The sequence below is a fragment of the Erinaceus europaeus genome, chromosome 17 (assembly GCF_950295315.1).
Source record: "Erinaceus europaeus chromosome 17, mEriEur2.1, whole genome shotgun sequence".
Classification (NCBI taxonomy): domain Eukaryota; kingdom Metazoa; phylum Chordata; class Mammalia; order Eulipotyphla; family Erinaceidae; genus Erinaceus; species Erinaceus europaeus.
Window position 1 is genome coordinate 12,487,442 of NC_080178.1, and position 14,063 is coordinate 12,501,504.

The following is a 14,063-nucleotide window of genomic DNA, read 5'->3' on the forward strand; positions in this document are numbered from 1 at the left end:
CACTGCCATCACACACACCCCACCATACACACACACAGTCACAATCCTAGGTCCTCCTTCATGACAACATTCTATAAAACTCAAACAAAGAAACACTCTTGTCTCCCCCATTCACTAACCATATTATTTAAAATGTTCTTCAGGGTGGGGGAGATAGCACAGTTGTTATGCAAAAAGACGTTCATGTCTGAGGTTCCAGAGTTCCAGGTTCAGTCCCCTACACCACTATAAGCCAGAGCTGAGTAGTGCTTTGGTAATAACAACAGTAACAATAGCATTCATATTCATCTAAGATCTGTAAAAATAGCAGTTTTAGATGATTTGGTACTTAGAAGGCAGAAAAGCAAGATAATGGGTCTTACTTATTATTACTTTCACTTGTAGTTTGTTTTTGTAAAAAGGATTGAGCTAATGCCTAATTAAGAAAAATACTTTTGGGAAAGGAGTTCCTTGGTTACTACACAGCTGGTGTCACAATAAATAGCAAGTTACGGATCTCCTTGAAGTCTTCCCTGGACAGCATTGTGGGGCTAGGGACTGGACTTGAGTGGATGGGGCAAACCTAGACACGATTTAGTTCAACGAAAAGAAGATGTGAAAAAATGTGAATCAGTTCTGGTAACACTCAAGCACAGGTGTCTGGGATGTTTTGGATGGTGTCTTAGCATCTTAAACTAGAGTCAGTCTAAGAAAATAAGGTGCCTGGTAGATGTATACTAGGTAGGAAGCTCTTCCCACTCCAAGAGGCCACAGGTCTATGATCACATATATTGGCTGTATTTCTGGAATGGTAATTGGATACATTCTAGATTCTTCTAGAGGCTCACAATTCTTACATGGGGCCATCGAGAGAGGAAGGCAAGGGGTGGGCAAGAAGTATATGTTCTTTGTGGATATCAGTAGCTCTTCCTCTCATTGGAGTTCCCAGCACCTTCAGGCAGTTATGGGCTTGGGTTTCATGCTGTCCACAACTGCGGAAATCACAACGCCTGCTGCCTTTGCTCCTTTCATCAGGACGTGCTCCACCTGCAAAGGAAACCAGTTACCAGTGTCCTCAGTGGGGCTTCTCAGCCTGCACCCTACTAGGACCCGCTCTACGGGTGTTTTATGCTAGAGGAGGAAACAACCTCTTTCCAGATATCCAAGGACTGCAAAAAATCTAGACAATTCTAGTTGGCCTATGTGACTCCTCATAGCCAAGGATATCTTAGGAGTCTGGAGGCAAAGAGTCTCAAACATATACTACTGCTGAGGCCAGCACCCTGCGTGTGAGGAAAGACAGCTGTGGAGTGGAGGGGAACTCAGGTGGACCAAGTCACACTGGAAATTCCAGGCTCAGTTCTAGGCTTGTGTTCAGTTGACTCCCAGGTCCAGGATCCTGAGGAAATCCCTCCCCCTCTCTCCTTCATCTTGGGTGGAAGAATTCTTCCTTCCATGTACTGATGCTCACATAAGAGATGATCACTCAGAACCAGAACCTACCAGCTTCTCTTAGTCCTGGAGGAAGGCTTTGTTGGTGGGGCAGCAAGTCAAGAGAAAATGTTCAGAGCAAAGGGAAGATACAGAAAGGCAAAGACGGGAGAGATTGGGTGGGAGACATGCCGTGAGAGAAGCGAGAATAATTGTAGAGAGGCCATTGTTACAGGGATGGAGGATTTAGTGACTGGGGAGATATCTCTAGAGCACAGAAATTATCTGCCTAGGGCTCCCAGACTTATTTCTGGCAATTCATATACTGGTGCCTGACTTTTCACTCTATCTGTCTCTGTTCTTCTTTCAAAAGGGAGAGAGAGAGAGAGATAGTTCACCTGGTAGGGCACATGCCTTGCCTTGCGTGAAGCCCAGGCTCACATTCTGGCAGCACAAGGGGGTTACTCTCATGCTGTGATATCTCTTCCTCCTGCTCAGTGTCTCTATCTACATGGAACACTTAGCCTGGGAGCAATGAAAATGTGCAATCATGCAGATTTGAGGCCCTGACTCCACAAAAAAAAAAAAAAAGGAAGAGATAACATGAAGTTTTGAGTCCAATATGTTAAGAGAACACAAAAAAACAAAGGTCATACAGAATTATGCTTTATCACATGTTACCATGCACAAGGATCCAACCAGACTTTCCTGGGCAGACAATTCTACCAATGTGTCCTAGAACCCCACCTCTCCAGATTCCGGCCCCACTAGGGAAAGATAGAGAAAGGCTAGGGGGTATGGATCGACCTACCAATGCCCATGTCCAGTAGAGAAGCAATGACAGAAGCCAGACCTTCCACCTTCTGCATCCCACAAGGATCTTGGGTCCATACTCCCAGAGGGATAAAGACTAGGAAAGCTTCCAATGGAGGGGATGGGATATGGAACTCTGGTGGTGGGAACTGTATGGAATTGTACCCTTCTTACCCCACAATCTTGTCAGTCATCATTAAATCACTAATAACAAATTTAAAAAGAGGTGGAAAGAACTCCACAACCAAGCATGCTGAATGAGGGACATAGCTTCTGAGAAATCGTTGGAGGAAATTTTCTCATTTTGCAAATGTTAAAGTGTGATCACACAAACCTAGATGGTAGAGGCTGATATACATATAAGTTATTATTTTTTTTTAATTTCTCATTATTTTTATTTATTTCCTTTTGTTGCCTTTGTTTTATTGTTGTAGTTATTATTGTTGTTGTTATTGATGTTGTCGTTGTTAGATAGGACAGAGAGAAATGGAGAGAGGAGGGGAAGTCAGAGAGAGGGAGAGAAAGACAGACACCTGCAGACCTGTTTCACTGCCACTGAAGTGACTCCCCTGCAGGTGGGGAGCCAGAGGCTCGAACTGGGATCCTTACACCTGTCCTTGTGCTTTGCACCATCTGCACTTAACCCACTGCACTACTGCCCAACTCCTTACATCTAGGTTATATGTTCTGGGGTTTGCCTTTTTTTTTTTGCAGTGCTGAGACCTCATTTCTAATGCTTCCAGGCCACTTATTTCTCATGGCTAAAAAATAGTAATAAAGAGACACAGATAGATACAGATCATATCACTGCTCTACATGCATGGAACTTGTTTTAGTATTGTAGTGCTCCTATGTGGTGCCAGACTTGAACCCAGGACCTCCCACATGGTAAAGTGTCTACTTTATGGGCCCAGTTGGTCACACACCTGGTTGAGCACACATGATAGAATGTGCAAGGACCCAGGTTCAAGCCCCCATCCTCATTTGCAGGAGAAAAGCTTGGTGAGTGATGAAGCAGTGTTGCAAGTCTCTCTCTGTTTCTCTCCCTCTCTATCTCCCCCCTTCCCTGTCAATTTCTGGCTATCTCTATCCAATAAATCAAGATAACAAAAATAAAATTTTTAAGTGTATACTTTACTGGGTGAACTCACTCCTGCCCCCACCCCTAAGCTGTGCAGCACAGTCTGCTGAGGCCACTGTTTTGTCATTTCATGCATCGACAACATGGCCCCGGGGGGAGCTTGGGAAGAAGCCATCCCACAGCACAGGGCGCCCCACCTGCTGACTCCTGGACACGCCGTATCTGAGGTTGTTGACGAAGTGCTCACAGTTGCCCTCGATCAGGCTGTACTGCACGATCTTGTTGACCATCTGCTTGGTGCGCTGCATGATCTCATCCACGGGCAGCGGCAGGTAGGTCCCATCCAGCTTGTTGTTGACCTTCCAGGAGCAGCCATGCAGCACATCATTCAGGTGGCTGTACTTGACCACCGCCCGGTTGCTGAAGATGGAAGTGATGCTGCCGACCTCAAATTCCTCACCTGGGGACCACGGGCCAACAGGAGTCAGACAGTTGCAAGAGGTGGCAGTAGGTGGGAACGGAGATGAAGAGAGCAGACGCCTTACCCTTACTCTTAAGATATGGGGCAAGCTGCTTCCCTGTGGAGCTGTGGTGTTTTCCGCTATCAGAGCCACAGCAGAGGATGGGGAGTTGGGTTAAATGAAGTGTAAGGGATCCACTCCCCCAAGAAGTCTTCTGCTGGGCCCTGTACTCTCTGCAGCGTTCGCTCTCCCTCCCCCCCACCCCTCTCAAATTTAAACTTTATTTTATTTCATAGAACAAAGAGAATTTGAGTGGGAGGGGAGACAGAAAGAGGGAGAGAGGAGGAGAGCAACAGAGACACACATGCAGCCCTGCTCCACCATTCGTGAAGCTTTCCCCCCGTAGGTGGGAACTAGGGGCTTGAACCTGGGTCCTTGTGCATTTAACTTGCATTTAACCAGGTGCACCACCACCCGGCCCTGTAAGATCTCTCTCTACCTCAATCTCTATCTCTTTCTCTATCTCTCTACCTATCTGTCTACCTCTATTTATCTCTTTCTTTCTCTCACCTCTATGTAGTGGCAAGGAATGAACCCAGGGTCTTTTACAAGAGCTGTATCACCTATGAGTGTCCTCCCTAGAGTCATTTTCTTTATTCTTTGTCTGATTTATTTTTATTTGAGAAACAAGAGAGAGGGAAAGAGCAAGAGAGAGGGTGATCTTACACAGTGCCATCAAACGTCCATCAAACTGTAATTTGCCACCATGCTAATCCCAGCCTTGTGAGGGAGCTGCCTGGAGTAGTCAATGAACTGTGTGTTTCTGCTGGAACTTCTTGAACAGCCTGGAGCTGGTGCAAAGGGCAGGGCAAGGTGGGTGTGTGGTGTCAGAGGTGGTCGGGAAGTTGGACGCAGCTTTTAGGGACAATAGGAAACAAATGATGACCAGAACATGTAGATACTGTCCAGGAAACCCTCTGACATAAGGGGAAAGGATGCTGAGCTGGTGGTGATTTAGAATGGAGAGAGACCCTTTCTTCACCTTGTACTTTAAGGTAAAGGGGGATAAGACAGGCAGGGAACTTGGGGGCACTTTTAAGATACACATCTTGTTTAGGGCTGGACATGCACTGACCAAGCTCTGTTGTGCAATAAACTGAGTTCCAGTGATGTCTGAGGCGCTAAATGGCTTCTCAGAGTCATCCGCTGAGGAACCCCATAGTTTTTTACTTGGCTAACTGTTAAGGAGCTCTATTAATAAGATGACTAAAGCCAATGCGAGCGGAGGAAGAAAGAAGCCTTTTATTTACACATGGGCCCGGAGCTCAGATCTTTCTGATAACTCTGGCCCAGAACAAAGGGATGTTACAAGCTTATAGAAGGGGTGCAGGCTTGAGAGCAAAAAGCGTCATCACAGAAGCAGAGGCTGCAAGGTTAAGGAGTGGGACTGGGACCCAATGCTCAGGGGCTGGCTGCCTTAGTTACTGTCATCTTTCCTACAGAGCTGTGTGTGGGAAAGCTTAGCCTGAGTATAAGATACACCATTGGGGGGGGGGGGGTGGAGCTTCCTTTTAGGAGGATAGGAGCTAGCCAGGGATACAGAAGCTGGCGTGATAAGCAATAAAAGACAAAATATGGCAGTAACCTTGCTTACTATAGATACAGGTTGGCACATCTGCATCGTCTCTACTTATTTTTCACTTGCTCAGGGAAGACCAGCCTGCACTGCACTAAGCCACCTGCACCATCTCAGACCTCCAACACATGCTTAACCCTTTGTTATATGTTCAGTCCTTCTGTCCTGTGTTGAGGCCTTCTTACAAATGCATCACAATCAGACTATAAGCACCTATCATAAGCATATCCAGGGGCTAAAATCTGGAAATGTCCTATCATAACTTCCACATCAGAATTTCAGCTCAAGGATCGCCTCTTACTTGGGGGAGCCAGGTGGACCACACAGTCATCTTCCACATAGATGGCCCAGTGCTCGTAGCCGATACGGAAAATCTCAATCAAGTCTCCGGGTTGGGGTTTTAGCTTTTCCTGTAGTAAGAGAGGGAAAGAGAAAAAAAAAAAAACTAAAGAAAGTATATTTGCACAAGGAATTTGAGATTCTCTTTGAGGATGAGGCTCAGCTCAGCATCACATTGTGTAACACAGTAACATAGGGGAGAGAAATCTCTCTTCACAGAGAACCAACAGGGACGAATACTGAGAACGTGCTCAGTGACAGATGGCTACAGCATGTTTAGGAGGCCCCAAATCAACAGAATGTTTGGTCCAAAGAAAACAGTTGTTGGTTTCAATCCCCTTTGCATTTACTGGGACTTGTTTTATGGTCCAGAATAAAGTCTTTGATGGAGAGTATTTGTGTGTGCTTCAATGAATATGCTGTCTGATGTGTCCATGACTCTAAGTTAGGTCAAATTGGTTGGTATCATGATTCAAATCTTCTATATGTCTGTCCACTGATTTTTCTCTATAGCTGTTCTATCATCATCATCATCTTCTTTTTTTAATATTGTATTTATATATTTGAGTAGAGACAGAAATCATGAAAGAACTGGGGAGAGAGAGGAGAGAAAAAGAAACCTGAAGACCTGCTTCACCGCTTGTGAAATGTTCCCCCTACAGGTGGAGGCTGGGGGATTGAACCCAGGTCCTTGCACATTGTTGCATGTACATTCAGCCAGGTGTGCCACTACCTGGACCCTATTTTTATTATTTAAAAAAAATTATTTACTTATTATTGGACAGAGACAGAGAAATTGAGAGGGGGAGGGAGATATAGAGAGGAAGAGAGACATAGAGACAACTGCGGCCCTGCTTCACCATGCATGAAATTTTCCCCCTGCAGGTGGGGACCAGTGCTCACTGTAATATGAGCACGTAGCTGGGTGAGCCACCACCTGGCCCCTCATCTTCTGTGTTCAGTGTTCACAAGGTCTCTTAACCATCTGCAAACCAGAGGCTGATGTGGAATCCCCTCCAATCACTCCTGCACGTGCATCAGCCTTGTATACACCTCCCAGATGCCTAGTGCATGTGGAAACTCTGCAAACCCTCTTTGCTGTCCCATCACCAGGCTGTCCATATCAAACCTGTGGCCCATCTGTTAGCCTACTGCTTGTTCTAGCCGGCACTGCAATCTCATATGAGCTGCAATTTTGACCTTCCAAGACTGCTTGCCACTGAATGACTGTTACACTTAACAACACCCCTCAGCGTGAAATTTACCATGTTCTGCTGCAAATAAGATAGTTTCTCTCTGCTGCCATCAATAGGCTTCCTGCTACAATTGTCCCCATCAGAGAGCTGGGGGATGGGAGGGAGGGAGTCTGGAATGCGAATGTGGCAGGCTACCAGTCTTTTGAGATTCAGGAAATCTTCTTGGATTAATACTTTCCAATTTGTTGTCAGTCCTTTGGCCCTCTGACACTTTTGTCCAACTTTTATCTTTGCCTTTTGGAGAGATTTCTTGAGTTCTTCATTTAGCCAATCCAGCCGTCCTACCCACTTGGAGAAATGAGTTCTTACAGGTATGAAGCCAACCATCTACGTGGAAGAAATTACATGCATGATCTCACATAGAAGGAGTCAGGGTCAGGAGAGATGAAGATGAAGTGCTTTGCTCTAAGTCCCATAAGTCAGTGCCAACGCTGGGTCTAAGAACAGGGTTCCACCTCCCTGACACCAAACCAATTCTCTTCTAAGAGAAAACACAATGGCCGTTGAGTACCTTCCCTAGAAGGCACCCCAGATCAGATGTCCTGGTCAGAAAGTGGAAGTTTATTCTTAAAAACTGAGTCATACACACAGGTAGATATATATAAGCATGCAAATGTGCTGCTAAAATTTTATAATATGATGGAACAATAACAAAGCAATACGGAATTTAAAATAAGTGACCCAATCTTTTTTAAAAAATTGAATTTCATGTTCTTTTACCATAGCCTTGGATGTAAATGTCTCCTTCCATCTAAAGTCTTATGTCTGGATATGGTGGAATACCAAAGAAGGGGAGAGTTAAGATCTTAAGAGTTGGGGAGAAAGTACTCCTGACATTCTTAACATGTCAGGACCTCAAGACACATTTATATCATTTGGCCCATCTTGGCATTTGTCCACCCATTATAGAAGTCAGCAAACAATCCTTTGCATTTCAATGGGTATGTGCATGACTTGGGGAGAGCAGCAGAAATGAGTTGTGTGGCTGAGGGATGGAGAAAGAACTTTGTTATTAAGGCTGGAGAGAACAGGCATCACGAGAGAAGGAGAAAAGTAAACACACCTGTCCCTTAAAGATCATAGTGAAGGGGGGCAGGCAGTGGTGCACCTGGTGAAACACACACATTACAGTGCACAAGGACCCAGGTTCAAGCCCCTGGTCCCCACCTGCAGGGGAAAAGCTTCATAAGTGGGTGAAGTAGGGCTGTAGGTATCTCTCTGTCTCTTTCCCTTTAACTCCCCCACTCCTTTCAATTTCTGTCTCTATCCAATAATACACTAATTAATTTAAAAAAGATCACAGTGAATGATACAGAGATTAGCATGATAGAGAAATCTGTGCAGCATTACCTACTAATTTTTTTTAAATAAAAAGGATAAAAAAGCAGCTTGAAATGACTCATCACAGGTTTTCATCCTAACTCTGTAAAACAGGAGAGTAAGTGAAGTTTTATTTTAATGTTACAGGAAATTCCATAAGGAGAACTAGTGACAGGATTGCTTATCACATTGTAATGAAAGTTCTCCTTGCTGTTTTCCCAGATGGTCTGTGAAGTTGGACCTTGAGGAGAAGCAAAAGATACAGTCTTGGGTTTCTTAAGATACTCACCTCAGGGGACCAGGCAGTAGTGCAGTGGGTTAAGAGCACATGGTGTGAAGTGCAAGGACCAGCATAAGGATCTTGGTTCCAGCCCTCGGCTCCCCACCTGCAAGGGGGGTCACTTCACAAGTAGTGAAGCAGGTCTGTAGGTGTCTATCTTTATCTCCCCTCTCTTTCTTCCTCTCCTCTCTAGATTTCTCTCTGTCCTATCCAACAACAACACAGCAATGACAACAATAATAATAACGATAAACAACAAGGGCAACAAAAGGGAAAAATAGCCTCCAGGAGTAGTGGATTCGCAGTGTAGGCACTGAGCCCCAGCAATAACCCTGGAGTCAGATAATAATAATAATTAATAATAATAATAATAATAATAATAATAATAATAATAATAATAATAATAATAAAAGATACTCACCTCAGCAACTTTCTTTACTAATTTGCCTTCACCCCAAGGCTGTAGGCTTGAATTTGACTCTGCTGCCCTCTTCTGGTGGGCAGTGGTCTCCCAGTTAACCTCTGGTTTCTCCCTAAGTGAGTTTTGTGATAGTACAGTTAGCAAAAGATAGTTGTTACATCCTGCAGGTAACAAATAACAGCATTTCACAATTACTGGAGAGTTCACATTACTTTAGACTTATAGTCTCTTTCAGTTTGGGGTGTCTAGCAAACTGCCGTTTGCTGAAGTTTTTGCAAACTGCTCAAAATGCTAATAGTGGCAACGAGCGACTTTCAGTGTTTTTCTGTTTTTGTTAATTATTCTTTAAGTTACCAAAGTGATAATTTGCATGTAGCTTTGAAAGAAAAACTGTTAGCAATACTTAATGACTTAAGATGAAATGCAACAGGTTCCTGACCCTCCTCTTCACTCTGTCTCATTCCAACTCTTCTGCCCCCTACCCCACTTGAACTCTTGATCTGTCTCCTCCAATAATTAGCTCCCCATTTCTGACAAATCCTGCTGAGCCACAACACTGTAACTGCAAATATTGTGGAAGCTAGCAATGTCTTCTGTCCCTTGAAATACAATGTTACAGAAGAGAACTGACAATGATGGTAAGATTATAACTTCTGAGTAGTTAACAGAGGGGATTATTCAAGGAGCCTGAGTGTGAATTCCAGCCCTGATACTTGTCCAGCCATAAACTGATTAATCTATCCAAAGTTCAGCTTAATTTTTAGGAAATAGGGGTATTGTTGGTCTTACAGAAGTGTCAGGAAGGCTACAGCACATGTACACATCTGATACATTAACAGCTCAGAAATGGTATTTTCTCTTTTTCTAGGCTTTAATTTTTCTTTAAAAGTATAGTGTGAACCCCCTTATTTTTAGTGTAACTCTTCTGGAAGCTTTCAATCCCTCAAAACAATGTTTAAAAACCAACAGCATATTTTTAATAAACATGAATAGAGAGGATTGCAAGAAAGCTGCATGTATCACAGCCAAGTTAGGGAAACTACCTAGACTATTGTAAGCATCCTTCTGCAGGTCTTCTGCCTTTTGCTTCCTGGTTGGTTGTTGATGTGTTTTGCAGAACTGCCATCAAAGTCAGTGAAGACTCAACCCTTCTGCAACCCAAGCGGTGGTGCAGTGAATAAAGTATTGGAGAGACTCCATAGCATCAAAGCTTCCTCAATGTGGTGAAAGCAAGGCTAAACCAGGGTCACCCATGTGGCAAAGCAGCACATGTCAAGTAAGCTAACTCATCAGCCAGCCCTTAAAAAGAGGGGATGAGAAGAGAAAAGAGAAGAGAAGAGAAGAGAAGAGAAGAGAAGGAAAGAGAAAGAAAAGACGTAGTCCTCCCATGTAGAGATACTTACCCCTGCTGGGCACTTATGCCCTGTTGGATAGTGTCTGGCTGCTTGGGTGAGAACCGCACCAAGGCTTGAGATCCCACAGGATCATCTAAATCAGGGAGAAACTATATGTAAACACTGTTGGTGTGCATGAGACCCCTTCTGTTTCATTTGGTTTAAATCCCCCCTGCTTAACACTATTCTACTTACATAACCACTTCATTCTATTTACATAACCACTGTTAACAAGTTCCACCCTCCCTCCAGGGCATTTGTGGTTCAGTGATAGGATTCTCGCCTAATCTGCCCCCTCCTTGTCACACTCTGATTTTTACCAGTCACTTTTCTCTCCACCCTCTCTATGTCACATCCTGTTTCCACCCTACTTGGCAAGTATATATAAAGACAGCATTGTGAGTTTTACTGTACTTTGAGTTTAACTTAGCTCGTCTTAGATTGTGCTGTGTCCTGCATGAATAAAGAGATACTGCCTACAACCCAGCCATGAGTCCCTGGTCGTCTGTTACCCGCCCGTGAAGCCAGCCCGGAGAAAACAACCTAACCCGTCGAAAACAACAAAACACAAGGGCCAAATCTATGGAGGCAGGAGATGCTTGGTTACCCGCCACCTACCCACCCCCACTCCCCATTTTCAGAAGGAAGTAGGGGTCTGTGGGACTGAGCCAGAGAGGAGCTTGGCTTTCTTCTTTCTCCGGAAAAGAAAGCCTTAGGAATTTGGAATAGGGGAGGGCAGAATGAGGAGAAGAGGAGGAAGGCAGACTAACCTCAGAACAATGAAGAAAGGAACTCTGGAGCTAAATTAGCCTGACAACAGGAAGTGCAGTGCTATAGCCTTTCTAAAACATATTTTATTTGCTGTTGTTGTTGTTGTTATTATTTGATTGAGTCACGAGAGCAGGAAACAGTGCTAGAGCCTTTCTAAAATATATATTTTTGTTGTTGCTGTTGTTCTTAGAAGGATACACAGAGAGAAACCAGAGCAGCGCTGAACTCTGGCTTATAGTGGTGTTGGGGATCGAATCTGGGTCCTTTGGACCCAAGCATGAGGTCTTTTTGCAGAACCCTGATGTTTTCTCCTCTGTCTGCTAATCTTTCTTAGCCCTGCGGGATGCCTAGATGAAGCATCCAGCCCTCACTCCGTCACTGGGCAGGAGGGCACCCAGTAGACATCTCGCACAATCAACAAATACCTACGAGCAGGAGGAGCCTTGGAGACTTGGTGACTCTTCGGGGGCTCCCGGGGCCCGCAGGGAGCAGGTGCATGGAGGGGGCCGGGCCCCCGCACCGGAGTTTTCTGGGGCGCAGACGCACTCCGCAGGGCCCTGGGCAAGAGCCAAGCAGGAGGTGTGGCCCAGGCAGCAGCTTCCAGGGGCGGCACGTCCGGGGAGCTCGGGGCGGGCTTGGGGCGTGGCCTGAGGCGCCTGGAGAAGCGGCCCCAGTTTTTCCTCCCGGTGGTGGGGCTCAGGCCCATGGCTGCGGGGCGGCGTGGATGGCGGTGGTCCTGGCCTCGTCCTGGCCGGCGCGGCCCCTGGTCTGCGGAGCCGCGGGTGGAGGGCGCAGGGGGCGGCGGCGAGGAGCTGGGCCGAGGGCCACGAGGGCGCACGATCAACGGCGGGGCCGGGCGCGCGGGCAGGGGCTGCGCGGGACCCGGGGAGCGCGCCCCTTCTGCCGGGAGAGAGGGACGTACCTGGGAGCATTTCAGGGCTCAGGATTTCGGGGGCCTTTGGGAGGAAAGACTGGGAAAACGATCAGAAAAGATTTCTGGCTTGGAAAGTTACCCCAGCAGGGCGGGGGACATAGCATAATGCAGAAAGACTCTCATGCCTGCTGTGATGGTGTGGTTCTTCTCTTTTTTTTTTATTTATTTATATTTTATAGTATAGAGACAGGAGAGAGAAATGAAGATGAGAGGGGGCGGTAGAGAGGAAAAGAGACAGACACCTGTAGCCCTGCTTCACCACTGGGGAAGCTTTCCCCCTGCAGGTGGGGACCAGGGGCTTGAACCTGTGTCCTTGGAAACTGTAATGTATGTGTTTAACTAGGTGAGCCACCACCTCCCTCCGGTTCTTTCTCTTTCTCTCTCTTTGAATAAACAAATCTTTTAACTTATTTATATTTATATGTTATAAAGTCAGAGAAATCGAGAGGGAGGAGGAATAGAGAGGGAAAGAGAATGAGAGACATCTGCAGCATTGTTCACTACTCATTAAATTTCCTCTCTGCAGGAAGGGACTGGGAGGTCTTGAACCCTGGTCCTTGTGCTCGGCAATGTATGTACTCTACCACATGTGCCAGCTCTTTGCCTCATAAATAAATCTAAAAGTATGAAAAGTTAAAAGTAAAGACTATCTAAAGAAATGAAAAAAATTCTTTATATGTGTCATGTGAAAGTGGTATGAGATTCATCTTTCAGTGTCCATATGGCTTTTTTTGAACACACCCTTTGTTCCTGCAATAAATTCCACATTACAGGAACCAATTGGATTAGTTGCTGCAGCAACTGGTATTTTATGGCCTTCTAAGTCTAAAATATTTGCTCTTTAACTGAAAGCTTCTTCCTCTACCTGCTTTTTGTTGTAATTTTATGCCTGAAGAAACTGACTCATTAAACCTGCAAAGAAGCCCCCCCCCCATCTGAATTTTGCAGCAATCATCCTTGATGATCTGTGTATTCCGATTGCTTATAAACAAACTGATTAGTAAAGAGACTCAGCCACATTCAGACTACCTGACATCTTCAAGAAAAGTACCTTTGTGGGCAGGGGAGATAGCATAATGGTTATGTAAATGACTTTCATGCCTGAGATTCTGAGCTCTGAGGTTCAATCCTGAACATCACCATAAAACAGAGCTGAGCAGTGATCTCCTAAAATAAAATAAATTCAGTAAAAAACAAAATAAAACAGAAAATGTATGTCTCCTCTCTACCTATCCAAAATAAAGATAATTATTTTAATGAAACTAAATACATCTATTTCTCTTTCCTTTTTTGTAATGACAGTACTCTTGGATGAATTCATACTCAACTGGATTGCATTTCAGTAACTTCAAGATACTGAAAAGAGATAAAAACTGCAATATTTGGGGACCTGAAATCCAGTAAGGATGAGAGAATCAATAGACATCAGTGAGAATTGTGGTTGGGAAAAAAAATCTAGCTGATTCAGATTCTGAGCTGAGATTTGGAATAAACCTCTAATCCACACTGGAAGGAAGAAGGTTGGCAGAACATATTAAAGCAATGAGAAGTATTGTGTCACCCACCAGGTTATGGGCGATGCCTATTCTTTTTACCCATTATACAATATTTTGGCCCAGTAGTTTTTGGGGAAGAAGTTACTGAGCTGAAAGCATCTGGCTTTATCCTGTTGGATCTCTACTAATCAGACTAGACAGTCCTTAAATGGGAAGTTGATTGCTACTCCCTTTCTAATCACCTTACCATCCAATTACTAAAAATAAACAAATAAGCAGGGGTAGATAGCATAATGGTTAGGCAAAGAGACTCTTGCCTGAGGCTCCAAAGCCTCAGGTTCAATCCCCTGCACCACCATAAACCAGAGCTCGGGTTAAAAAGAAAGAAGGTGTTGTGAGCAGCGTTCAGGGTAAAACCCCTTAGGCCCCCCCAAGAAGGGGGATAGCCAAG

The 14,063-nt window shown here is 44.9% G+C and overlaps 2 protein-coding genes across 3 annotated transcripts in view; one reads left to right on the top strand and one right to left on the bottom strand.

Moving 5' to 3' along the window:
• LOC103116472 (organic anion transporter 7-like) overlaps positions 1 to 14,063 on the top strand; it is a 272,851-nt gene that overhangs the window by 164,362 nt on the left and 94,426 nt on the right. The gene's annotated exons all lie outside the window — the stretch shown is intronic.
• Positions 757 to 12,332, bottom strand: PLAAT5 (phospholipase A and acyltransferase 5). 2 transcript variants are annotated; one of them, XM_060176352.1, is made up of 7 exons: positions 11,612 to 12,332; positions 10,421 to 10,505; positions 9,018 to 9,129; positions 7,006 to 7,323; positions 5,703 to 5,811; positions 3,502 to 3,764; positions 757 to 1,026 (listed from the first exon to the last, which is right to left on the bottom strand). In XM_060176352.1, the coding sequence occupies exons 1-7, from the start codon at positions 11,886 to 11,888 to the stop codon at positions 934 to 936; spliced, it is 1,257 nt and encodes a 418-aa protein (XP_060032335.1). In that variant the 5' UTR covers positions 11,889 to 12,332; the 3' UTR covers positions 757 to 933. The 2 variants fall into 2 exon arrangements, with proteins under 2 accessions (XP_060032335.1, XP_016045141.1); XM_016189655.2 differs by lacking the exon at positions 7,006 to 7,323 and having other exon boundaries at positions 11,612 to 12,323.

What these genes read in the sequence shown, in the direction of transcription:
- PLAAT5 (XM_060176352.1), bottom strand. Translation starts at nt 11,888, where the DNA reads ATGGGCCTGAGCCCCACCACCGGGAGGAAAAACTGGGGCCGCTTCTCC. An exon ending in TAGTAAAGAAAGTTGCTGAG is followed by an intron (nt 7,324 to 9,017) that starts GTGAGTATCTTT and finishes TCTTCCACGTAG; the next exon opens with ATGGTTGGCTTCATACCTGT. An exon ending in CTTATTTGCAGCAGAACATG is followed by an intron (nt 5,812 to 7,005) that starts GTAAATTTCACG and finishes CTCTTACTACAG; the next exon opens with GAAAAGCTAAAACCCCAACC.